General features: G+C 38.0%; 1 protein-coding gene across 1 annotated transcript in view; it reads right to left on the bottom strand.

The window, feature by feature from the left end:
- Window positions 1–25,872, bottom strand: part of oxct1a (3-oxoacid CoA transferase 1a) — a 118,985-nt gene that overhangs the window by 28,114 nt on the left and 64,999 nt on the right. The window contains exons 14-15 of the mRNA XM_062024256.1: window positions 12,177–12,266; window positions 5,227–5,307 (exon numbers count right to left, since the gene is read on the bottom strand). Coding sequence (XP_061880240.1) covers window positions 5,227–5,307; window positions 12,177–12,266 — 171 coding nt within the window. The remainder of the gene's footprint in view (window positions 1–5,226; window positions 5,308–12,176; window positions 12,267–25,872) is intronic.

Here is a 25,872-nt window from a genome sequence, read left to right as displayed (position 1 = left end):
TACTAATTTGTCGAAAACCGAATAATACAAAAGTGTAGCGCACAAAAACATAGGTACAACGGTATATAAAGCAGTTCCTAAAGCTGCACAATTGTAGTTCATATGCTACGAAAGCTTCCCAATCTCCTCCTTACGTTTTTTTTTCCTGTGAAGCCTTTGGTTCCACGACAAACATACCAGAGTGAACACTAAAAAAACCACATCAAACTGCGCAACACATATCTTTTTAAAATTATTAAAATACCGTAGACCAGAATACCGAACTACAAGTGTGAAGACGGCCTAAAAAGGACAAGAATAGGAGCCTTTTAGTTGAAAGGCATATTCGGAAGTAGCCCTTGAACCAGTGAGGAGGTCACTCAACAAATGCCATAATGGGACAAGCCAAGCCCCAGAGTGAAAATTAAAACACTAAAACAACATCAATAATAATGAACTATCCTCCAAAGCGCAATGATTAGCGCTGATTGAATCAAAGTAATTTCCGTCCAGCCCTGTTGCATAGTAGCAATCATTCAAGTGTCACAAGATTGCTTTCTTGGGGGTCTGTTGTTTCATTTCACATGCTGTAATGTCTGCACAGTCGTAAGTTGCTTATTACACCGTTGGGGAATAGAATTATGTATTGCGACCATTACATTGAACTGAATAAGGCTTGATTGCGTTTATAACCGTATTTACTATGTAAATGTATCTTGAATTAGTAGGAAATTGAACAAAAAATTAAGCGTTATGTTAAAACATGTCACTTTTCTACAAATTGAAGTTCATTACTATTATGATTGCGGGTGTAACGGCAATACAGTTTTCGGGACAGTTTAGAGCAGGGGTCCCCCAAACTACGGATCCGGCCCGCCAGCGTCCAAAATCCGGCCCATGGGAAGTCCCAAGTTATAAAAAAATAAATGAATAATGTTTTTTGTTTATTTTTTTCATTAGTTTTTTAAATCTGTCCTTTCCAATCCATTTTCTACCGCTTGTTACTCACGGTGTCTCCAAGCCACTCAGGCAAATCATATAGTCAAAAAATGCATTTTCCCATCGATAACGTGACATCATTGTGCTCAGAATATATATATAGAGATGTCCGATAATGGCTTTTTTGCCGATTCCAATATCAACCGATATATACAGTCGTGGAATTAACACATTATTATGCCTAATTTTGTTGTGATGCCCCGCTTGATGCATTAAACAATGTAACAAGGTTTTCCAAAATAAGTCAACTCAAGTTATGGAAAAAAATGCCAACATGGCACTGCCATATTTATTATTGAAGTCACAAAGTGCATAATTTTTTTTAACATGCCTCAAAACAGCAGCTTGGAATTTAAGACATGCTCTCCCTGAGAGAGCATGAGGAGGTGGAGGTGGGCGGGGTTGGGGGGGCGGGGTTGAGGTGGGGTCGGGGGGTGGGGGGGTGGGGGGTAGCGGAGGGTGTATATTGTAGCATACCGGAAGAGTTAGTGTTCTGTTGTGTTTATGTTGTGTTACGGTGCGGATGTTCTCCCGTAATGTGTTTGTCATTCTTGTTTGGTGTGGGTTCACAGTGTGGCGCATATTTGTAACAGTGTTAAAGTTGTCTATACGGTCACCCTCAGTGTGACCTGTATGGCTGTTGACCAAGTATGCATTGCATTCACTTGTGTGTGTGAAAAGCCGTAGATATTATGTGATTGGGCCGGCACGCAAAGGCAGTGCCTTTAAGGTTTATTGGCGCTCTGTACTTCTCCCTGCGTCCGTGTACCACTCCTTACAGCGGCGTTTTAAAAGGTCATAAATTTTACCGATAATTTCCGATATTACATTTTAAAACATTTATCGGCCGATAATATCGGCAGTCCGATATTATCGGACATATCTATATATATATTTATATAAAGCCCAGCCACCAGCCAAATTTTGTTTAACCCAATTTGGCCCACGAGTCAAAAAGTTTGGGGACCCCTTGTTTAGAGGGATACTGACGTCCCACACAGTATACACCAGGGGTCACCAATGCGGAGCCCGCGGGCACCAGGTCGCCCGTAAGGACCAGACGAGTCGCCCGCGGGCCTGTTCTAAAAAAAAATAAAAAATTAAAAAAAATAAAAAAAATTAAAAAATATATATATATATATATATATATATATATATTATTTTTTTTTAATTCAATCTACATAGAAAAAACACAAATTACACTTTCAATCAGTGCATCAACCCAAACAACGTCCCCCATGCACACTCATCCACACCCACTCACACAAAAGGGGTTATTTCTTTCTGCTACCAATATTCTGGTTCCCAAAACACAGACAACACATCTGCAAGGGACACAGTCCCTGAAGCACACATGATTGTATAGGCTGCTGGTCCACTAACATTTTCATTAATTACTATTTTTAATGTAATTATTTTTATATTGTTTTACTTTATTTTTTATCCAAGAAAATGTTTTTTATTTATTTATCTTATTTTATTTTATTTTTTAAAAAAGGGCCTTATCTTCAACAGACCAGGTTGTCAATGAAATTAGATTTGTTTAAAGGGTTTTTTAAACCAGGCCCAGTCCAGATAATGTCCAAGTCGGACTCAGCAACACACACCTTCATTCATGTACACAGAAAAAAATTAGGGAACACAACAGATTGCATATAATTTATAAACAAAATTACATTTTCAAAATAAGCATTTATGTACAGTCCAGATTATGTCCAGGTCACTCAAATTAGGGAACACAACAACAGATATCATATAATCTATAAACATAATTATACTTTCAAAATAAGCCTTTGAGGACTTCTCATCTTTTTTTAAATGTTTTTTGGCATCATTATTGTTTTCAACCATGTAACTTTCTAAAGTTAGAAAATACTGAATAAATGTTTTAAAGAAAGTAATACTAAGTGAATATCTGTTTTTGGCCTTAAAAATAAACATTTTACCGAGTACTATAATTAAATTGACTAAATCATGATTGTCAATGAACTCTCCTAAAATAACAGAAACCACATTAAGCTTCATAAACAAACCAATCCTTAAACAAATTTTTTCAACTTCCACCCAAAACAAAGACACAATATGACAATATCAAAACAAATGCAGGGTGGATTCAGGCTCCTGACAACAAAATCGGCAATCATCTGACTCTGTCATATTTCATAATTTTAACATTTTCCCTGTGGGTAAGAAGTTATAAATAATTTTAATTTGAAAATAACGATTTTGCACATCGATAGTGGTTTTATAGATTAGTTTGAATATGGCATCCCATGGCAACGGGCAGTCAAAAAAGTCCTCCCATTTTCCATTTGTGTTGTATGAGGCAGCCTTCAAAGATTTCTTTATTAAATAAAAAATATATATTTTTCTATTTATTTTAGTTCCTTTTTGCCAACTAGAATTTCTTATTAGAGGTTTACAAACTAATAATTTAGTAGTTCCATAATTAATTATTTGTTTCCATCTTTTCCCAATTACTCCAGTTAGTTGATAAAATGAAAAGCTTGAGCAAGCATCACCATACGTAGCTCTAAATTCATCATACTTCATAATTTTACCATTCTCATTGATAATATCATTGACAAAAATGATTCCTCTTTCAAACATATTTTTCCAAAAGAAAGGCTTTCCATCTATTACAATATTAGAGTTCATCCATATTAACTGCTGCAAAATATCGTCTCTTTTTTCTGGCACATAAAAATTGAAAACACCACTATGAGTGGATTGTTTCCTTTATGAACCCCGCCATGTTTCCCAGCAGACTCTGTGGGAGGGGATCACTTGTAAAAAAGGATACAATTTCTTTTGATACAGTACATGTTTTTTGTCCAACAGGACATTTGTGTACCACTCAACGTGGAACAATTGATGCTTTTAAAGACAGACACATAGCTTCAAGGTTGAGAAGTTTCAGGCCCCCATATTCATACTCTTTGTACAAAACATTTCTTTTAATCTTTTCTGGTTTGCCGTTCCAGACAAAATCGAAGACCCTCCGCTCATAAATCTTAAAAAAGTTTTGTGATGGAGCTGGTAATGACAAAAACAAATAAATAAATTGAGGAATAATTAACGAGTTGGCAATAGACATTTTACCATACAAGGTTAGGGATTTCCCTTTCCATAATTGCATAATTTTCTCCAGCTTTCTTAGTCGATTATCATAATTTACTGAGCCTAGATCTTCCAGATTTTCTGGGACAACAACACCAAGTATGTTAACTGGTCCATCTGTCCACAAAACAGGCACTTTGCATTCCATTCGAAAGGACGTTCCCTTTAGATTTCCGATCCTTAACATTTTACATTTATCATAATTAAGCTTAAAGCCAGATTGCTGTGAAAATATGTCCAAAAGATTAAGAAGGTTCCGCAAACAATGAGGAAAAATCTTATCTTTGTGAATCAGCCTTTTCTGACATAAACTTCATCAAGAACAAACACAGAACACGCCTCACTGATGCACATCTGCAAGACTCACTCAGAGTTGCAGTGTCAAGTTACACACCAGAGTACAACACACTAGTTAACAGCATGCAATGCCAGGCTTCCCACTAACTGACAAAGAAACAGATAACAGATTTGGTGTCCAGTTCAAAGTGTGACATGATTTAAAAATTTGAGAGTTTACTTTTGTATTTTACATGAGTTATTATTTGTACAAACATGGTGCAAAGCAATTCATGATTTGTTAAAAAATGTTAGTGGCTAGCTAGTTAAAATGGGATATTGTGATTTCACAAGACTGTCTTAGAAGTGATCATTTGAAAATGTTCAATTTGAAAAATGTGCACTTAGAGAAAATATAAAAATAAAGTGTTGCATATTGATATTTATCTGTTTCTATATATATTTATTGTGAGAAATCATTAAGATGATCAGTGTTTCCACAAAGATAAATATCATTAATTATTAATAATAACAGAGTTAAAGGTAAATTGAGCAAATTGGCTACTTCTGGCAATTTATTTAAGTGTGTATCTAACTGGTAGCCCTTCGCACTAATCAGTACCCAAGAAGTAGCCCTTGGTTTCAAAAAGGTTGGTGACCCCTGGTATACACTAAGGGCCTAATCTACTAAAATACCACACGTTAAACAGCGAGCGCAAATTCTAAAATTGTGTGTATATTCGAGTATATTGGCTGTATCGCCCAGCCCTAGTTGCACCCTATACGAAATGCTAACTTAGCTTTTGCCAGCAGTCCGTTATACAAGTACATCAACTCAAAACATATACACACCTTTTCTGTGATGATCCGATCCACACACTGCTTTCCCGTCAGAGGGAGGAGGCACTTGTCCAATATCTTATGTTTACCCCCCTAAAAGAAAACAAAATTGCATGTTTATAAACCAGACTGAACCTGAGGTTATTTATTAAGCGCAGCCAAGACCTTGCAAAGTGCAACAGTCATTTCATGGATACGGTTTTCACTTTAATATGTGAAGAGATGCAGCCGGTCATATTGTTTTCCTCAGGTAGACAAAGCACATATTTGAAGGCCAATCTTGTAATACATATTTAAGCATCAGATGCTGCCACATGTGTCGCAACCAACACATCCTGATTAATGAGTGACACTACGCTCGAGGGGAGTGAGTTCATGATTAACTACTGCACCATCTGGACCTTAGCTGGGCACCAAACATGCTGCGATTAGCAAAGCTATGATTTTACGGTGCCCTTGCATCACGATGACTTAAAAGTCAAAGTCAAAGTAGGCTCATGTCGGGTACCCCGCTCAGTTATTTGCTGCTGCAGAACCACTCCGACTAATCTCCACATCCCAACTTCTAACACTTGACTCCAATTCTAAATCAGTTAAATGAGCAGCAAAACACAACTTTCCGGCTTTACAGCCATTAAGCAAACCATTAAGAGAATTACCATTTGTCAGTCACAACGCACATACTCATTAACACACAACTCAAAGTAAAATGGCATCCTAAATTCCAAAAGGACCAAATAAATACTGAGAGGAAACACACAAACACGATATGTGTATCATTGGTTCATTTGCGTTTTTTATTTGAAAGCGCCACAAAAAAAGGATGACCATACGTGTTTTTTTAAAAATTATTCACTTCTTAAAGTAAAAAAAAACTATAACAAAGTATTGCTTTGTTTTTGTGCTCAACAAAATAAACAAACAGTTTTACATAAACAAACAGTTTTACATTCATAAATTGACAATTTTAAAGACCAAAAGGGTTTAGGCTGAAGTTGAGCACTTATTTCGCTTACCCTATAAACAATCTCAAATACAAGATGTGTTTCATAGAAATATGAAATTTACTTTACACAACATATTATAAATACACTTTGTACACAAAATAAACACTGTTCAAATATATACACAGGAAAGACATGTGAAAGTACACGTGTTGGTTAAAAATTTGTACCAATAATATACTATATACAAACATTTATACTTCCATTATTATTTAAATCCCACATTTAGTTTCGTAATTAACATTGATTATAGGATTAACTAATGCTGTTGATTCAAGAGTGATATATTTTTCTAAGACATTTGTTTTAAAGTTTTTTTTAAATGTGTGATTTCAAATACAGTTGGCAGGGGATTCATATGGCCCCATTTGTCGCTGTTTACCTGACACATAAAACCTAACAAATTGGGGGGTTGTACTAGCCACTTTAGCCGCCAGATGACGGAGTGTTAAATATCTTAAAATGTGTTTTGTGACCACAACGTCAGTTGGTATGTAGATTGGCGCTTTCCATTATTTTTAGCAGACTGCAATGCAAATTGATTAACCCCACTCTTCCTCTTACGCGAGATCCACCCACGAATGGGGCCATATGAATCCCTTCCTTATTGTATACAGCGGAACCTAGATTTACAAACTTAATTGGATCTTGAACAGGGTTCATAAATAGAAAAGTTTGTATATTTAAGCTGTATATTGAAGCACATTTCTCCATAAGAAAAACATTTAAACATGCATAATTGGTTCCAGCCTGGTGTGCACAGCTGAAGCGTCCGATGCACTCAACAAATCTATGCCGCGCACAAAATTAAATCCAAACAAAATTCTAAACAAAATTAACATATAATTCTGTCAGTTTTGCATTTCAACTCTGTGAGTGACAGGGGACAACAAGCGGCTACAATAGATAAAACAATGTTCGGCAACACTGTTCAAATATTGTAACGTCCATCGAGACGACTTAAGGAGAACAGAAGGTCCATCGATCACTTTATCATTGAGTAAAACAGTTTGTCGGCCGTTACCACACCAAAAAACATTGGCAAAAAAACTACTATCTACTGAAGCAAAACTGGTCATTTGCCATATCAACAGCAGCCGCTCTCTCTCTCACTTGCGCAAAAAGATGGACTCATTAGATCAGTGGTTCTTAACCTTGTTGGAGGTACCGAACCCCACCAGTTTCATATGCTCCTTCACCGAACCCTTCTTTAGTGAAAAATAAAATGATGTTTTTTTTTCAAATTCAAGACAAAGTTATATGTTTTTGGTAACACTTTAGTATGGGGAACATACTCTGAGTAACAAAGACTTAAAGGCCTACTGAAATGAATTTTTTTTATTTAAACGGGGATAGCAGATCCATTCTATGTGTCATACTTGATCATTTCGCGATATTGCCATATTTTTGCTGAAAGGATTTAGTAGAGAACATCGACGATAAAGTTCGCAACTTTTGGTCGCTGATAAAAAAGCCTTGCCTGTACCGGAAGTAGCGTGACGTCGCAGGTTGAAGGGCTCCTCACATTTCCCCATTGTTTTCAATGCAGCGAGAGCGATTCGGACCGAGAAAGCGACGATTTCCCCATTAATTTGAGCCTGGATAAAAGATTCGTGGATGAGGAACGTGACAGTGAAGGATTAGAGTGCAGTGCAGGACGTATCTTTTTTCGCTCTGACCGTAACTTAGGTACATTGGATTCCACACTCTCTCCTTTTTCTATTGTGGATCACGGATTTGTATTTTAAACCACCTCGGATGCTATATCCTCTTGAAAATGAGAGTCGAGAACGCGAAATGGACATTCACAGTGACTTTTATCTCCATGACAATACATCGGCGAAACACTTTAGCTACGGAGCTAACGTGATAGCATCGTGCTTAACTGCAGATAGAAACAAAAGAAATAAGCCCCTGACTGGAAGGATAGACAGAAAATCAACAATACTATTAAACCCTGGACATGTAACTACACAGTTAATGCTTTCCAGCCTGGCAAAGCTTAACAATGCTGTTGCTAATGACGCCATTGAAGCTAACTTAGCTACGGGACCTCACAGAGCTATGCTAAAAACATTAGCTATCCACCTACGCCAGCTCTCATCTGCTCATCACGACCCGTGCTCACCTGTGTTCCAGCGATCGACGGCGCGACGAAGGACTTCACCCGATCATCGATGCGGTCGGCGGCCCGGAGACGGAGGAAGTCAAGGTGAGGACAGCGGTGCGGCGGCGGGCGTTGTAGCTTTCAACGACACCCCGGCTGCCATCAGAGTCGGCAAGGAACATATATTTCCCCAAAGTTACGTACGTGACATGCACATAGCGACACGCACGTACGGGCAAGCGATCAAATGTTTGGAAAGCTGTAGTCACGGTAGCACGTCTGCTATCCAACTAAGTCCTCCTGGTTGTGTTGCTGCAGCCGCCGCTAATACACCGATCCCACCTACAGCTTTCTTCTTTGCAGTTTCCATTGTTCATTAAACAAATTGCAAAAGATTCACCAACACAGATGTCAAGAATACTGTGGAATTTTGCGATGAAAACAGAGCTGTTTGTATTGGGATACAATGTGTCCGAATACTTCCGCTTCAACCATCGACGTCACGCGCAAACGTCATCACACATAGACGTTTTCAACCGGAAGTTTCCCGGGAAATTTAAAATTGCACTTTATAAGTTAACCCGGCCGTATTGGCATGTGTTGCAATGTTAAGATTTCATCATTGATATATAAACTATCAGACTGCATGTTCGGTAGTAGTGGGTTTCAGTAGGCCTTTAATTTAGAGTTTTTTGGACACTAGGGGAACATATTCTAACTAACAAAGACTTAATTTAGAGATGTTAGGGTTAGAGGGTTAGGGCCAGGGTTAGAGGGTTAGGGTTATAATGAGGCCATGCAGAATAAGGCATTAATAAGTACTTAATAATGACTAGTTAAGAGCCAATATGTTACTAATTTGCATGTTAATAACCAACTAATTAATGGTGAATATGTTCCCCATACTAAAGTGTTACCATGTTCTTAAACTGGTGCACAAAATTAACCGTGCATGAACATCACCTTGTTCAAAGGACAAAACCAACACAGTTCATAAACTCACAACAAATTACACACCTGAAAATCAGTCTGACTTCTGCGGTTGCCGTATCCGTAATACGCCGATAGGGAGAAGTTTTTATTTACACGATGAGTCGGGTGTGTCTTGACCTCCGCCGAACCCCTGAGCCCGACTCACCGAACCCCTAGGGTTCGATCGAACCCAGGTTAAGAACCACTGCATTAGATTCATTGATGCATTTACGTCCACACAAAAAGTCGGACAACTCCGACATCACACATAAACTGGAAATGCAGGGTTGTTACAATACGATGCTGCTTACACACAGCCAATCAATGTCATTAACAGCGTGTTTGGGTGTGTGTCGCTAGTTATTTTATAGCTAACAATGCAGCCCAGTTAAAGTCTCAATAATAGTCACACACACCCTAGGGGTGGTGTAATTATCCTCCGCATTTGACCCATCCCCATGTTCATCCCCTGGGAAATTAAGTTAAGTTAAAGTTAAAGTACCAATGATTGTCACACACACACTAGGTGTGGTGAAATTTGTCCTCTGCATTTGACCCATCCCCTTGTTCACCCCCTGGGAGATGAGGGGAGCAGTGAGCAGCAGCGGTGGCCGCGCTCTGGAATCATTTTTGGTGATTCAACCCCCAATTCCAAGCCTTGATGCTGAGTGCCAAGCAGGGAGGTAATGGGTCCCATTTTTTTTTGCCTCTTAGAGTGGTCTTAGGCCATATTGCATATTGTGTTGTTTTTGTATATTGTGTGGTTTCTTCTTCTTTTTTAAAAATGCAAAGCACCTTAGGGAAGCAACCTAAATTTCGTTGGACCTGTACCTGTACATGCACAATGACAATAAAGATCATTCATTCATTCATTCATTCATTTTTATACTCTTTGGTATGACTCGATCTCCCAGTCTCAGGACTGACAGTCTAACAACAAGGCCATTGAGCAGAGTGGTTAAGAGAGGTAAATGCTCACAACTCAAGTACTGTACACCCACACTCACCAATCAGATGTGTGCTTATTCTACAGTCATTTATTAAGAATATTAATGTATGGATATTAAACCTGGAATGCTGTTACGAGATTACAGCAATGCTGATAAAACTGTAATATGTTTTACAGAGAGAAAGTTGCAAGAATGTACATGTTATCCCATGCTTACATCTGATTTTGCAACATGAAAATATTTTAAGGGGAAGTTAATGTGATCTCTGAAAGGGGTACAAATTAATTCCAAAGCAGCACCCCCACCCACACATACAATTTTATTTTATTTGCAACTGGGACAAATCATCTACTGTATATTGTGAAAATAATCTAATGGGAATGACTGCTGTCAGTTGATTATAATAATAAGACATTTACCTTGTTATGTCAGGTTTGCGACAGGTGTGCTTTTGGTGTGGCACGTCTGATGTTTCCCACATGTGGTCAAAGAGTGTGTGCATTTGCTTAGACTAGTGATTCTCAAACTGTGGTATGTGTACCATTAGAGCAGTTGTTCTTAACCTGGGTTCGATCGAACCCTAGGGGTTCGGTGAGTCGGGCTAAGGGGTTCGGCGGAGCTCAAGACACACCCGACTCATCGTATAAATAAAAACTTCTCCCTATCGGTGTATTGTGTATACGGCAACAGCAGAAGTCACACTGATTTGCAGGTGTGTAATTTGTTGTGAGTTTATGCACTGTTGGTTTTGTTCTTTGAACAAGGTGATGTTCATGCACGGTTCATTTTGTGCACCAGTAAAAAAACATGGTAACACTTTAGTATGGGGAACGTATTCACTATTAATTAGTTGCTTATTAACATGCAAATTAGTAACATATTGGCTCTTAACTAGTCATTATTAAGTACTTATTAATGCGTTATTCGGCATGGCCTTATTATAAACCTAACCCTCTAACCCTGGCCCTAACCAAATAACTCTAAATGAAGTCTTTGTTACTTAGAATATGTTCCCCTAGTGTCCAAAAAACTCTAAATTAAGTCTTTGTTACTTAGAATATATTCCCCATACTAAAGTGTTACCAAAAACATATAAATTTGTCTTGAATTTGAAAAAACAACATCATTTTATTTCTCACTAAAGAAGGGTTCGGTGAATGCGCATATGAACCTGGTGGGGTTCGGTACTTCCAACAAGGTTAAGAACCACTGCATTAGAGGTACGCGACTGCAATGATTCTGCAATCAACACACCTGCCCGTGATGAGCGACCTGCCTTTATAAGCCAGCGCGACTTGAGATCCAGTGCCAGAACGTATCTTCTCGTATCCGTACATTAAGCCAATACGTCTCCAGCCTTCTTTGTGATCCCTCCCCGTCGTATTCATTGTGTCTCGTGTTGTGTCGTTCTCCAGCTTCCCGTCGCCCTTCCTCGTCGTCGAGCTGTGTGTCTAGTCTCCCTGAATCCCCTCTGGACTTCCTCTTGCCTTTCTGGACTTCGACCTCACGCCTGCCCATTGACCACGACGCTTCGCTCCAGTCCTTGACCTTCCGCCTGTCTTTCGACTTCCGATCCTGCTTTGCCCTCTTTGGACTTCCGCCTCAATCTCAACACGCACCTTCAACACCCGCTGGTAACCACTCACATATAATTACCACACATAGTTACACTACATATATTTGGATTACGCATGCATCTCACGCACATACCCAACTGTTAATAAATACACTGACAGGTAAAGACGTCACTGTCTCACTGCCGTCCTCTTCTCCCTCTGCACGGTCACAAAAAGGGTATAAAACTAGGGTAAAACTATGAAAACATATATTTTTTCGGTCTTTGTTTAAACATAAAACGTAAAAAATATTTTCTAATTTCGGTTTGAAATGGAAACACAAATGTACGAATTACACAGATTAAACACAAACCTTTGCCGAGTGCTCCATGGTGACCACGACCTTGGTTCCAGCACTGGCCACCAAATCCATCGCTCCACCCATTCCCTTCACCATCTTACCCTGCAATTTAGAAAATGAATAGAGATTATATTTCAGTTAATTTATGTGGCACATATGATTGTGATCCAAACGCTACAACAGCGATACTTGAATGTAGGCAACACAAAATTATGATGTGTACTAACTAGAAAGATAATAGCTTAGCCGCTTAAGGCCCAAGCTGTTTGTTTACATGCTTTGTTTTATTTCTCTTTGCTATTTGGGCTTATTGGACCCTAATTAGAATAAAAACTAAAAATCATCTTTTAATATGATGTACTTAGTCCATAAGTACACAAACGTGTACTTCATGTGTAGTGACATGCAAATTTTTATTTTTACACTTTTTCTTTCCAAATTCCATTGTATGTTATACTCTTCTGACACCACCAGATAGCAGTATAAGTGTCCATATGTCGGCATAAGACCCCAATTCAGTAGTGTACACAATTTTGGAAATAAGAGCTAAAAGGTGCTGTCCACGCATGTGGCCACTAAGGCCTTTAGATTAAGCCTAAACAATGCTACAGTTGGCTGGTTTATCTCATCCTCCAAGCCGTCAGGTAGAGCTTGACATGCACCTTCCAAAAATTATAATCTTGTGTCAACGGCGACGCAGATAACAGGGTTCTGATTGGTCAACTTTTTGTGATACATACATTTCTCATATATAGCCTTTTCTGTGTTTTGCTCCTGCTAAAATGCTATTTTTAAATACAATGCCTCCTTTCTTTGGGGCAACATGTACAATGAAAGTGACCGTTCTAATAACAACGTTGATGTAATTTCGGTCGCCATTGCTTACTAAAAGTAATAGTGGTTAAAGTGTCCGCCCTGAGATCGGTATGTTGCGAGTTCAAACCCCGGCCGAGTCATACCAAAGACTCTAAAAATGGGACCCATTACCTCCCTGCTTGGCACTCAGCATCAAGGGTTGGAATTGGGGGTTAAATCACCAAAAATGATTCCCGGGCGCGGCACCGCTGCTGCCCACTGCTCCCCACTGCTCCCCTCATCTCCCAGGGGGTGAACAAGGGGATGGGTCAAATGCAGAGGACAAATTTCACCACACCTAGTGTGTGTGTGACAATCATTGGTACTTTAACTTTAACTTAACTTAATTGATTGGATTTATTGAGCGCCTTTCTAGACACTCAAAGTGCTTTGAACTGAGTCTAGTATTAATTTCGTCCACATTCACACAATGGTGGTGGTAAGCTACATTTGTGGCCCGAGCTGCCCTGGAGTGGACTGACGGAAACATGGCTGTCTCTCCGACAACTACCAAAAACAAATTCATATTTATACACGAGTGTGGGCGGCACTGGAGACAAAGTGGGTGAATTGTCTTGCCCAAGGACCAAACAGCAGTGACTGACATAGAGGAACTACTACTACTACTACTACTACTACTACTAATACTGCATAGTAAGATGAATAGCTATTCAGTAAGCGCTGAGGTTTTTCAGTCAGTAAATTCATCATGACATATAAGGTGTACACTGACGACTTTAAAGTATATACAAGTTTAATTTCTATAGTACAGTCTTTTGAGAAGACGTACTGTAATAACATGGTTGCTTAAATGTGAGGGGTGTTTTTATAGTTTACCAATGGACAAATGTGGATATTCAAATATTATGTATCTCTAAAGTTGGGTTTCCACTGTGCACTAAGTTGCAAAACTACATAGAACTTTTAATAGGGTCTTCTTTAAACGCATTTCCAATGCTGCAGTCTTCTGCAGGGTTATCTTAACTGGAGAAGCTGCACAGCTGTGAAGACATTTTTGAATGACATTTGTCTCAGATGTGAAATTACATTTTTGTGCTTGTCGAACAGAAATGTCAGCTGAGGGCATGTCAAACTCGGAGAAAATGAAAGTAAAGCTATTGGCAGGAATGAGACACCTGTGAATGTTACTGGGGGGGAAAATGGAATGGTGTCAAACTGTACAAAATGGTTGAAGCTGTTACCATGCAAAAATTAACTGATTGATTGTATAATGTTATGATATATTGTTATTTTATATAATAATAACACTAACAAGAACAATTATAGTACTACTAATAAATACATTTGGATGCATCATTTGGGTCAAATTTGATCAGTGTGGAACATCTTGACTTTGCAATATGTGCCCACTCTTCTTTTCTTCGAAAATAAGGGTTTTACCTGAAGAAAATTAGGTTTTTGAATGGTCAAGCCAGAGTGCTGACATCAATGTACTTGGTTATTAGGTATGACCTGAAAGGGGGTTGTGCACAAGAGACACTCTTGCAATCTGACATTTCAACATGTTCATATAATCCTCTCAAAAAAGACTTAGTTTTCTCTTTAAAGTGAAAAAATATTGTAACAAAATATTAACCAAGTACGGTGGACCCAGAAAGTATTGAAAGTGCTTCCCTCTTTCCACATTTTGTTATATTACAGCCTCATTTCAAAATGGAATATGTTCATTTTTGTCCTCAAAATTCTACAGACAATATAATGACAACGTGAAAAGGATTATTTTTAAAAAATTAGCAAATTTATTAAAACTAAAAAAATATCCACAGCCTTTGCTCAATACTTTGTTGATGCACCTTTGGCAGCAATTACAGCCTCAAGTATTTTTGAATACGATGCCACAAGATTGGCACAACTATCTTTGGCCAGTTTGCCAATTCTTCTTTGCAGCACTTCTCAAGCTTCATCAGGTTGGATGGGAAGCGTTGGTTTTCATCCAGGATGTACATTGCTGCATTCATTTTAGTCTATTCGGGGAGGTGACCAAGAACCCGATGGTCACTCTGTCAGAGCTACAGAATTCCTCTGTGAAGAGAGGAGAACCTTCCACAAGGACAAACATCTCTGCAGCCATCCTCCAATCAGGCCTGTATGGTATAGTAGCCAGACGGAAGCCATTTCTTCGTAAAAGGTTTTCCAAAATCCACTTAAAAGCCTCTCTGACCATGAGAAACTACATTCTCTTGTAAGATGAGACAAAGATTGAACTGTCTGGCGTGAATGCCAGCTATCATGTTTGGAGGACACCAGGCACTGCTCATCACCAAGCCAAAAACCCTCCTACAGTGAAGCATGGTGGTGGCAGCATCATGCGGTGGGGATGTTTTTCAGCAGCAGGAACTGGGAGATGAGTCAGGATAGAGGAAAAGATGAATGCAGCAAATTACAGAGACATGATAAATGAAGATGAAAAAGATGAAAAACAATGCTTCCCATCCAACCTGATGAGGCTTCAGAGGTGCTGCAAAGAGGAATGGGCGAAACTTACCAAAAGTTTACATACACTTGTAAAGAACATAATGTCATGGCTGTCTTTAGTTTCCAATAATTTCTACAACTCTTATTTTTTTGTGATAGAGTGATTGGAGCACATACTTGTTGGTCACAAAAAACATTCATGAAGTTTGGTTCTTTTATGAATCTACTGAAAATGTGACCAAATCTGCTGGATCAAAAGTATGCATACAGCAATGTTAATATTTGGTTACATGCCCCTTGGCAAGTTTCATTGCAATAAGGCGCTTTTGGTAGCCATCCACAAGCTTCTGGCAAGCTTCTGGTTGAATTTTTGACCACTCTTCTTGACAAAATTGGTGTAGTTCAGCTAAATTTGTTGGTTTTCTGACATGGACTTGTTTCTTCAGCATTGTCCACACATTTAAGTCAGGACTTTGGGAAGGCCATTCTAAAACCTTAATTCTAGCCTAAATTTAGCCATTCCTTTACCACTTTTGACGTGTGTTTGGGGTCATTGTCCTGTTGGAGCACCCAACTGCGCCCAAGACCCAACCTCCGAGCTGATGATTTTAGGTTGTCCTGAAGAATTTGGAGGTAATCCTCCTTTTTCATTGTCCCATTTACTAAATTTTGGCTAGAATTAAGGTTTTAGAATGGCCTTCCCAAAGTCCTGACTTAAATGTGTGGACAATGCTGAAGAAACAAGTCCATGTCAGAAAACCAACAAATTTAGCTGAACTGCACCAATTTTGTCAAGAATTCAATTCAACCAGAAGCTTGCCAGAAGCTTGTGGATGGCTACCAAAAGCACCTTATTGCAGTGAAACTTGCCAAGGGACATGTAACCAAATATTAACATTGCTGTATGTATACTTTTGACCCAGCAGAATTGGTCACATTTTCAGTAGACCCACAATAAATTCATAAAAGAACCAAACTTCATGAACGTTTTTTGTGACAAACAAGTATGTGCTCCAATCACTCTATCACAAAAAAATAAGAGTTGTAGAAATTATTAGAAACCCAAGACAGTCATCATGTTATGTTCTTTACAAGTGTATGTAAACTTTTGACCACGACTGTAGGTATGCCAAGCATGTGACATCGTATTCAAAAATACTTGCGGCTGTAACTGCTGCCAAAGATGCATAAACAAAGGATTGAGCAAAGGCTGTGAATACTTACGTACATGTGATTGTTTGGTTGTTTTAGTTTGAATAAATTTGCAATTTTTTTTTTTTAACAAACCTTTTGACATTGACATTATGGGGTATTGCCTGTACAATTTTTGAGGAGAACAATTAATTTATTCAATTTTGAAATAAGGTTGTAACATAACAAAATGTGGAAAAAGTGAAGTGCTGTAAATACTTTCTGGATGCACTGTAACCTATGGATGAAGAGTGTTTGCAGTGTGTCAACATCAGTGACATCATAGCACCTGTAGCACAAATATGAATAAACTTGAGGTTGGGGAGAGCAAAAGCTCTTCTCAACTGAGATGAGGTCTAAAAAAAAGTGTATTTCTAGAGATTTGTGCACCTTTCTTCAGTCAATTAAAACTTAACATGGCTCCCTTGTTCCACAAGTATCAAAAATGAATGAGCCGAGAATATATAAAATAAAAGCTCATCAACACAACTGTAGCTGTGAAATAAAGCTTCCAAAAAAGAGACATGAAGATATGGCCACGGGGTGACAGCTGAGTAACATAATTAAAATCCAATTTGCTCATCAATCATGTGAAGAGGTTGATTTGCTCGCTGCTCGATAACCAAGGGATATATATATGCCAAGAATTATGCATCATAAGGATCCAGACAGCCTCAAGGGATGCCAGCTGGGTGGGAAAGATATCAACCTGAATCAGTGAGAGGGTGGCGAAAGAAGTGCGGGGGCAACTTTGATTCAATTTAATATACTGTCACGCATTATGTCAGCGACTGAAAACAAGCCCTTGTAAACGCTCTAATGAGCTCCCTAAAATCTGTCTAATTAAAGAAGAGCCTCCATTTTAACATGTAACTTTCTACAACGATCCACCCCCATCAGTTTTGCTCAACCTTGCACCTTGGCTTTTATTTAGCGCGCAGCGCCTTTTAATACAATACGGCAGCAGGAAACCGTGTCCTTTTTCACACGATCGATGGTAATGCACTTTCTGACATTCAAAGAGCTGGCTGGTGTGTGCACAGGCCCTTGGGGGTGACCACGTCTAACATGATGCTAGCGACTCTGGCTTGTGATGATCAAGACACCTGCAAGCACACACTCTTCACAGTGCCTGTGTGTGTGTGTGTGTGCATATGGACAAATTAAATGTGTCTTCTATTGTCAATGACCTATAAGACAGGCACTTTCCTGCCTCTGATCTGCAGATTTGCATCTACTTATTAGCAAGCTTTGAGTCAAATGTATCATAATCTTTATACACTGTATATTAGGGGTAAATATTTTGGTAAAAGTGCCCTATAATATAAAAGTGATGTTTTAATGACTGTGTATGGGCACCAATATATAATTTCCTTCAGTTGTTTGCTCTACTTCTGAGGGAAGAGGTGCGCAAATGCACACGTTTGAAGTTAAGGCTTTTCAAGTTGTCTTGAAGGAAAAAGCTCCTTCCTCATAGGCACGATGCCATCTCTGACCCGCCACTAGCTCGATGAGCCCCATTTATACACCCACAACATAGTAAAACAGCAGGCTTTGCTACACAATTTAAAATAGGCAAGGCAAATTATTTTATAGAGAACATTTTCAAGACAATTCAAAGTGCTTTACAGATATAAAGCCATAATTCAAACATAAATCAGAAAACGCAATAATCATAAAAAACATTTATTTAATAAAAGTAATCATAGAGTGCAGATGAAATACTTACAGTTGTCATATGCACAAATAAACAAGTGTTTTCAGGGTACATTGCCAATGTAGAGACCTGTCTCACATCTTTAGGAAGACTATTCCAGATTTTAGGAACATAAAACTGAAACACAGTTTCACCATGTTTGGTCCTGACTTTAGGCACCAGCAGGAGACCACTCCCTGAGGATCTCAGATCTTTAGATTGTGAAAATAAAGCCTATAGAGCTCTGCCAACTCACCATCAGTAAACTACAGATATGGGGGCTGCAAGTTTGAGACATGCTAATATAGCTAAATACACTGAGGACATAAGTAAAGGAAATTAAATGAGCTCAAATACACCTACAAACGAGGCATAATGATGCAATATGTACATACAGCTAGCCTAAATAGCATGTTAGCACTGATTAGCTTGCAGTCATGGATTGACCGAATATGCCTGATTAGCCTCCAGCAAATCAATAAAATCAACAAAGCTCACTTTTGTGCATTCACGCACCGTATAAAACGTTTGGTGGACAAAATGAGACTAATAAGGAGTGGCATAAAACACGTCATTCTGTGGCAGCGTCAGGGAAAGTTGTACATGTAAACAAACTACGTTGCGTTCAAGGACCGCCGAAAGTAGTAGGACAAAATGGTGCTTGCCAAATACTTTTACCAGTGAAGCATGTTTAACATCAACAGTGGGATTTCTAACAATTAGGAAGGTTTGTTTCATGTTTGTCAACCTACAGAAACCACATTAAAACAAAAAATATATATTTTTCTTCATCTTTTTCCATTTTCACACACCTCTGCAAGACGTCCAGGGAGCCACTAGGGCGGCGCTAAAGAGCCGCAGGTTGCTGACCCCCGGACTAGGGTAACCTTAATTTTAAGTTTTCGTACGTGATGCATGGCATCTATCTCGTGGAAAGGTGAAGAGTTACATTGGACAGTATACGTTAAGGCTGTCAAATAATATATTTTTTATCAGATTAATCACATTTAGGAACTTGGATTAATCATGATTTATCACAGGTGATTAGTCGCTTGCATAATTAAAATGTACTAAAGACCCCAATATTTGTACACAAATGTAATCTTATTGTCAGAATGTCATCCAGGAACGTGTTTAAACATTTTACTTGAATGCATGTCATTCATTTGCATAAAACGTAATAACAGGTTTAAATAAACTTCTTTCAGGCAGTATTTTGGAGTGAAATTTGTCAGCGACCACATCAATCATTTCTGTACTGACGTATGTATTTATCTGATCACTGACCGTATAGCGGTTGAGGTAAGAGAGCCTGTACAGGTAAAATAAATTGCATGATTACTCTAAGTGTGTACATAATTAATGCAACATTTTTGGGGGGATTAATCACGTGCGTTAACTGTTTAATTTTTGCAGCTCTAAAATAAATATGTATATAAAGTGCATATTAGCAATTCTGGGAGGCACATACATTTCAAACTTGGCTCATCAGCATTAAAGCTGCAGACACCCAAAACAGCATGTTCCCAGTAGAGCTGACTAACAACACTTTTAAACAGTCTAGATTTTGGTCAACACACAAATGTTGCCATTTCCAAAATATGACATGATATCAAAAAAATGGTGACCAGTGCACAACAAATTAGGAAGTGTGGGATACTGGCCACACAAATAATTACATTAGCTTCATGTAGGTCGCCAAATAATAGGGTTGTGTATTGTTTCCAAATCAGCCGATAAAGGTGACAAATTGGTATTTTTTTATGCCTAAACAGTGACCTACCTAGTACTTAGAAAAAGGAACAAATTATTGTCCGAAAACTATGCCTTTTTAATTTTTACAAAGTGTGTGACATGCAATTTAAACAGAATAGTAATTTAAGTGCTTCAATAATATACTTATTAATTGAAATTAACTATGTAATGTGTTCACCAATATGAAACAGAGTTTACCCAACAACATCAAAGCCAAACCAGCATCAATACAAAACGTTGCAAGGTTATTCTAAGTATTTATATTACAGAGAAGGCCAGCAGAAATTGATAAGTGATATACTAAGGATGTTATACTATTGTTAGAACAGTGTTTGCTAGTTAATCCTACATGCAGGAGTTGTGTAATAATTGAGCAAAATGTTGCTATTAACACAGCATTATTTGCACAACTTCACCTTCAAGCAGTCCTTACAGGTGGCTGAGTATGCATCATTTCAGCTAAAGGGCAACCAAACTGTTGAGCCTAAGCATTTTAGCAAAATGCTCATCGTCGTCTGTAAAAGTGATAAACTAACATCACACTGTCATGACAGTTCACACGGCGGTATCTACTCCTTATCTAATTTTTGCCCAATTTTAATTGCCACTGAATTAATAGCAACTATTGGTTTAACACCAAAAGGAAAAAACTACATCTGCTTAGCTTTTCGACAAGTATTTAAGGGTGTTAATTAAGTTACACTTAATGCTATAACCTAACTTTTCCGACCAAAACTTTTTCGCACATACAGTATAAGAGCTATCTATATAAGATAAGACAGAACCTATGAGATTGCGATTTAATTAAGTTTAAAACAGTACTGACTAGGGTTGTACGGTATACCGGTATTAGTATAGTACCGCGATACAAATGAATCATATTCGGTACTACAGTGTTTTTCAACCACTGTGCCGCGGCAAGTGTGCCGTGAGATATTGTCTGGTATGCCGTGGGAGATGATGTAATTTCACCTAATTGGGTGACAAAATATTTTTTGCAAACCAGTAATTATAATCTGCAAAAAATGTGCCGTTGTTGAGTGTCTGTGCTGTCTAGAGCGTGGCAGCGTAACCGTGTAATACTCTTCCATACCAGTAGGTGGCAGCAGGTAGCTAATTGCTTTGTGGATGTCGGGAACATTGTTTGTCATGATCACAATATGCAGACGACAGCGGGAGGCAGTGTGCAGGTAAAAAGGTATCTAATGCTTAAACCAAAAATAAACAAAAGGCGAGTGCCACTAAGAAAAGGCATTGAAGGTTAGGGAAGGCTATGTAAAACTAAATTAAAACTGAACTGGCTGCAAAGTAAACAAAAACAGAATGGTGGACGACAGCAAAGACTTTCAGCATGTGGAGCAGCAGACGGCGTCCACAAAGTACATCGGTACATGACATGACAATCAACAACAAAAATAGGAGCGCAAGACAAGAACTAAGACACTACACACAGGAAAACAGTAAAAAACTCTAAATAAGTCACGGCGTGATGTGACAGGTCGTAACAGTACACCTATTCTGAGACAAGAGCTATAGTGATGCATGGTTGGTTATGGTTTGAATTTATATCCAACAATTGCGAGAACGACTTTTTACTGTCAATATCGGCTGCTGAGTTTCATTTTTTTTAATGTTTTCCGCTAGTGGTGTGCCTCTGGATTTTTCCAATGAAAAAAATGCGCCTTGGCTCGAAAAAGGTTGAAAAACACTGCGGTACTATACCGCCTCTGAAACGTACCGGTCCCCACAATATGCTACTGCATACGTCAGCAGACTAAATTAGGAGCCTTTGTTTGCTTACTTACTACTAAAAGACAAGTTGTCTTGTATGTTCACTATTTTAATTTAAGGACAAACTTGCAATAAGAAACATATGTTTAATGTACCGTAAGATTTTTTGTTAAAATAAAGCCAATAATGCAATTTTTTGTGGTCCCCTTTATTTAGAAAATTACCGAAAAGTATCGAAATAATTTTAATACCGGTACCAAAATATTGGTATCGGACAACACTCGTACTGACTATTGTACACAGGATAATATCTTCTACACTCACTGTAAAGTATGCGGTTGTCCCCTGACTGTGTCAAGTGTGATAACCGAGATTTAATGTTATAGATTTTCATGTAGCTTCATCCAAAAGAAAAACTTTGTATTATATTATTATATATATATTAGATTTTACTCTCGATGTACCTATTTCATGTACTAATTGCTTACTCGCCTCCTCTTTAAATGTATTCCTGCCAGAAGCAGCAATGTTTGTGCTAGTTAAATAGGTGTTGGAAATAAATGTTAGCAGCGACATAATGGCTTTTTCAAAGAGAGAGATAACCTGGGACTACAGAAGGCTGGATATAAACTGCGGAATCCAGATGATACAGGACTTCTGATGTTGAAGCACTGGGCCGTCGTAACATGACAGTAACCACACAACCAACAAGGCTGTTCTCAGAAAACCACCGCTAATGTTTCTTTCTTTTAGGAAGAAGAAGAGTCAAAGAACGCTAATGGCAATTGCGACAGGTCTGCAATTTATCACAACAACCTAAGTCAAAGGCTATTTCACACTGCAGGATATGACGCTCGTATCTTTTAATGTAGTCATTCACATTACATTCCCAAACAAAATATCGGAAAAGGTCTATGAAGTGACCTGTATCCGCACTAAACATGACGTTTATGGAAGTGAACATGACCCCGATATGTGTTGGTCTCACCCAAGGCGCATTAGTGGCAATTTCAAGTGTGCTGTGAAACCGGAGTCAACCTTTTTTTAACCAAACTATTTTATGTAGGAGATTAAAAAGGAAGAGGGCAATAATTTAGTTTCTCCCAGTTTGTTTGGCAGTTGCTCTGTGGATGAGTCAGAGCCAGGAGTGGTGGTACACTGATGTGAGTTTTAAAACATCTTATTTTGGCCACTAAGTGTTTTCTGCGCATTCGTCCACCCTTTATTTTTGGTACCGTTTATTGTGACATTTGATGCCTTTCGATGACATACAGGTCTAATAAATGCGACCCAAGCGTTCAGATGCAGTTGCATTGGACACATTTCAGATACATTTTGTACCTGCAGTGTGAACATAGCCAAAGAGACGCATGCTGAAGTCATGACTTAAACAGGACATCTCCACAAAGCAAAACATACAAGTCTTATACAAATACTGAAACGAGGAGTATCACTAGTGGTACACAATAACAACATTGTTTGTTTTTTTAATGAAAATACAATTATATTAAAAATGAGGGTTGTCAAATGATTAAAATATTTATTCGCAGTTAATCGCATTTTGTTCATAGGTATCTCAAAATTAATCGTGATTAATCACAGATAGATATATTGTTTTATTAATAATAAGTCTACCCTCAACAGATAATTTTTTTGTTTTTAATGCCATGACTGGACAACTAATCTTAATGAAATGTTGTTTTTTTTAAACATCATGCTTTTTTAAACAGCTCAAAACAAGATGAACATAAACACGCTTTTAGACTTAGACTTAGACTTTCTTTTTATTGTCATTCAAATTTGAACTTTACAGCACAGATAAGAACGAAATTTCGTTACATAAGCTCATGGTAGTGCAGGATAAAAAAGCAATAAGGTGCATATATAAATAAATAAATATATATAAATAATATATAAATATATATATAAAATAAATAAATATATATAAATATATATAAATAAATAAATAGATTACTGACAATAACAAAAAATTACCTGCAGTGCATTGCTGTGTTGCCGATTTTGTATTTTGTAGCAATACCTGCTGTAGGGGCAATTGAATTCAAAGGATTCAAAAATGTTTAGATACCAGTTTCGCGCATGATTACCACAAAATGTGGATTCATAGTTTGATTGTCAAAGATGTATTGTAATGTAATCTGTGATATTTGCTTTTGATGTTCCGTACATTACTTATTGTACGAGTTAATGGTAATCATATCGCTGCATGGCAATGTCTTAACCTTCTCTATTTAATAATGGAAGCACAGTGGTATAGGGGTTATTTCTGGTGCCTCACAATAAGAGGGTCTTGGGTTCGATTCCCAGGCTCGGGATATTTCTGTGTGGAGTTTGCATGTTCTCCCTGGGACTGCGCGGGTTCCATCCAGATACTCCGGCTTCCGCGCACCTCCAAAAACATGCACCTGGGGATAAGTTGATTGGCAACACTAAATTGACCCTAGTGTGTGAATGTGAGTGTGACTGTTGTCTATCTGTGTTGGTCCTGCGATGATGTGGCGACTTGTCCAGGGTTTAACCCACCTTCCACTCAATTTTGCAGCTTTATTTAGGTATAAATATCACAGATTACATTACAAAACATATTTTACAAAGCAGGATCGTAAAGTAAGACATTTTTCATTTTGTGTGACGCGTAGCGCTATTTTGTGAGACCGAAAGTGTGTGATTGGATTTTGTGACGACATGAAAGTATCTGATAAAGAAGTGACTCTATACTTCCTGTGTATCATCTTTCCTTTCTGTTGACCTTTAATCCTATTTTACTAAACCACTTACAGTAACTATTTAAATGTTATGTTATCAATAAAGTAAAGCATAATCTAACCACGGAAGTGAACCTGCACCCTCTGAATGCAAGCAGGCATTTGCTCCAGTGATGACGGCTCACGGCAACCATGGATGAAAATTGTCTTGTCTTGTTGAGAGAACGACTTGCCATTGCTTTGGTCCTGGTCTTTCCATAATGTACCCTTTTCTACTCCATTTCTCAGATTTCTGCTTGCTTTTTTGTTATTCCCGCTTGTGGCTTACAAGTCACTGAACATTTTCCAACGCTACGGAATGGACCGAGGGTCAAGCGAGACGCGTTCACGTTAATAACGCATCAAAAAATAAGAGTGTCGTTAAAGGAAATTATAGTTAACGTGATATTTACACATGAAATTTGTATGAAATACCATACTGCTATCATACAAATACACATTGATTAACCAGAGAATACTGGAATTGTATAAAAATGAGGGATGTCAATAATAATTTAATTTGTGTGACTAATCAGAAAGAATTATCACATCAATAATGTATACATGCATATCAGTCACGCAATTTATTTTGACCGTACATGCTCCTTTACTTTAAACATGGATGGTTACCTGAAAGGCAGCGTTGGTTGAAATATGATCATTAATCAGGTTAATTAACAAATATGAGTGAGGAGACAGTGACTGGTATGCCAACCTGTGATTAATCATGAATAATCCAAATTAAAAAGTGTGATTAATCAGTTTTAAAAAATAATCAATGGACAGAACTGATTAAAACTAAATATTCCATCCCTGAAATATCATTGTGTAACTATTGTAATATGTCACAAACCAATGACTCTTGAGTACAGGCCACTTTTGAAGCTAAACCGTGATTACTGACAAAGGTAGAAAAATAATGGTACCCGCTAAGTGAAATATTTATTGGGATTGCATTTGGTGTTAAAAGTTTAAGAACCACAGACTTAAAACAATGCCTGTATAGCTGAATATATTTTATTAAACCTGGAATTAATTATTTATTTTAAAATGTCAACCATTCAACAAAGTGAGTGTGAAAACCCTTCGATACACAGTCTATTCCAACCCTCTTGGAAGCTTAATATTGGTGAGGCTGCTGCAAATAGCAGTGCTTACCTGGGGCTTTGTAGGCATTTTAATGGCTCTCCTAATGATGTGTGCTTTGTTTCATGGTGGATGGGAGTACAGTAGAATTAAGCACTGCCCATTCTGAAACCAAATTACTGTATAAACAAGC

This window comes from Entelurus aequoreus, linkage group LG17 (genome assembly GCF_033978785.1).
Source record: "Entelurus aequoreus isolate RoL-2023_Sb linkage group LG17, RoL_Eaeq_v1.1, whole genome shotgun sequence".
Classification (NCBI taxonomy): domain Eukaryota; kingdom Metazoa; phylum Chordata; class Actinopteri; order Syngnathiformes; family Syngnathidae; genus Entelurus; species Entelurus aequoreus.
Note: the sequence above shows the minus strand (reverse complement) of the source record. Positions and strands in the feature narration are given on the sequence as shown.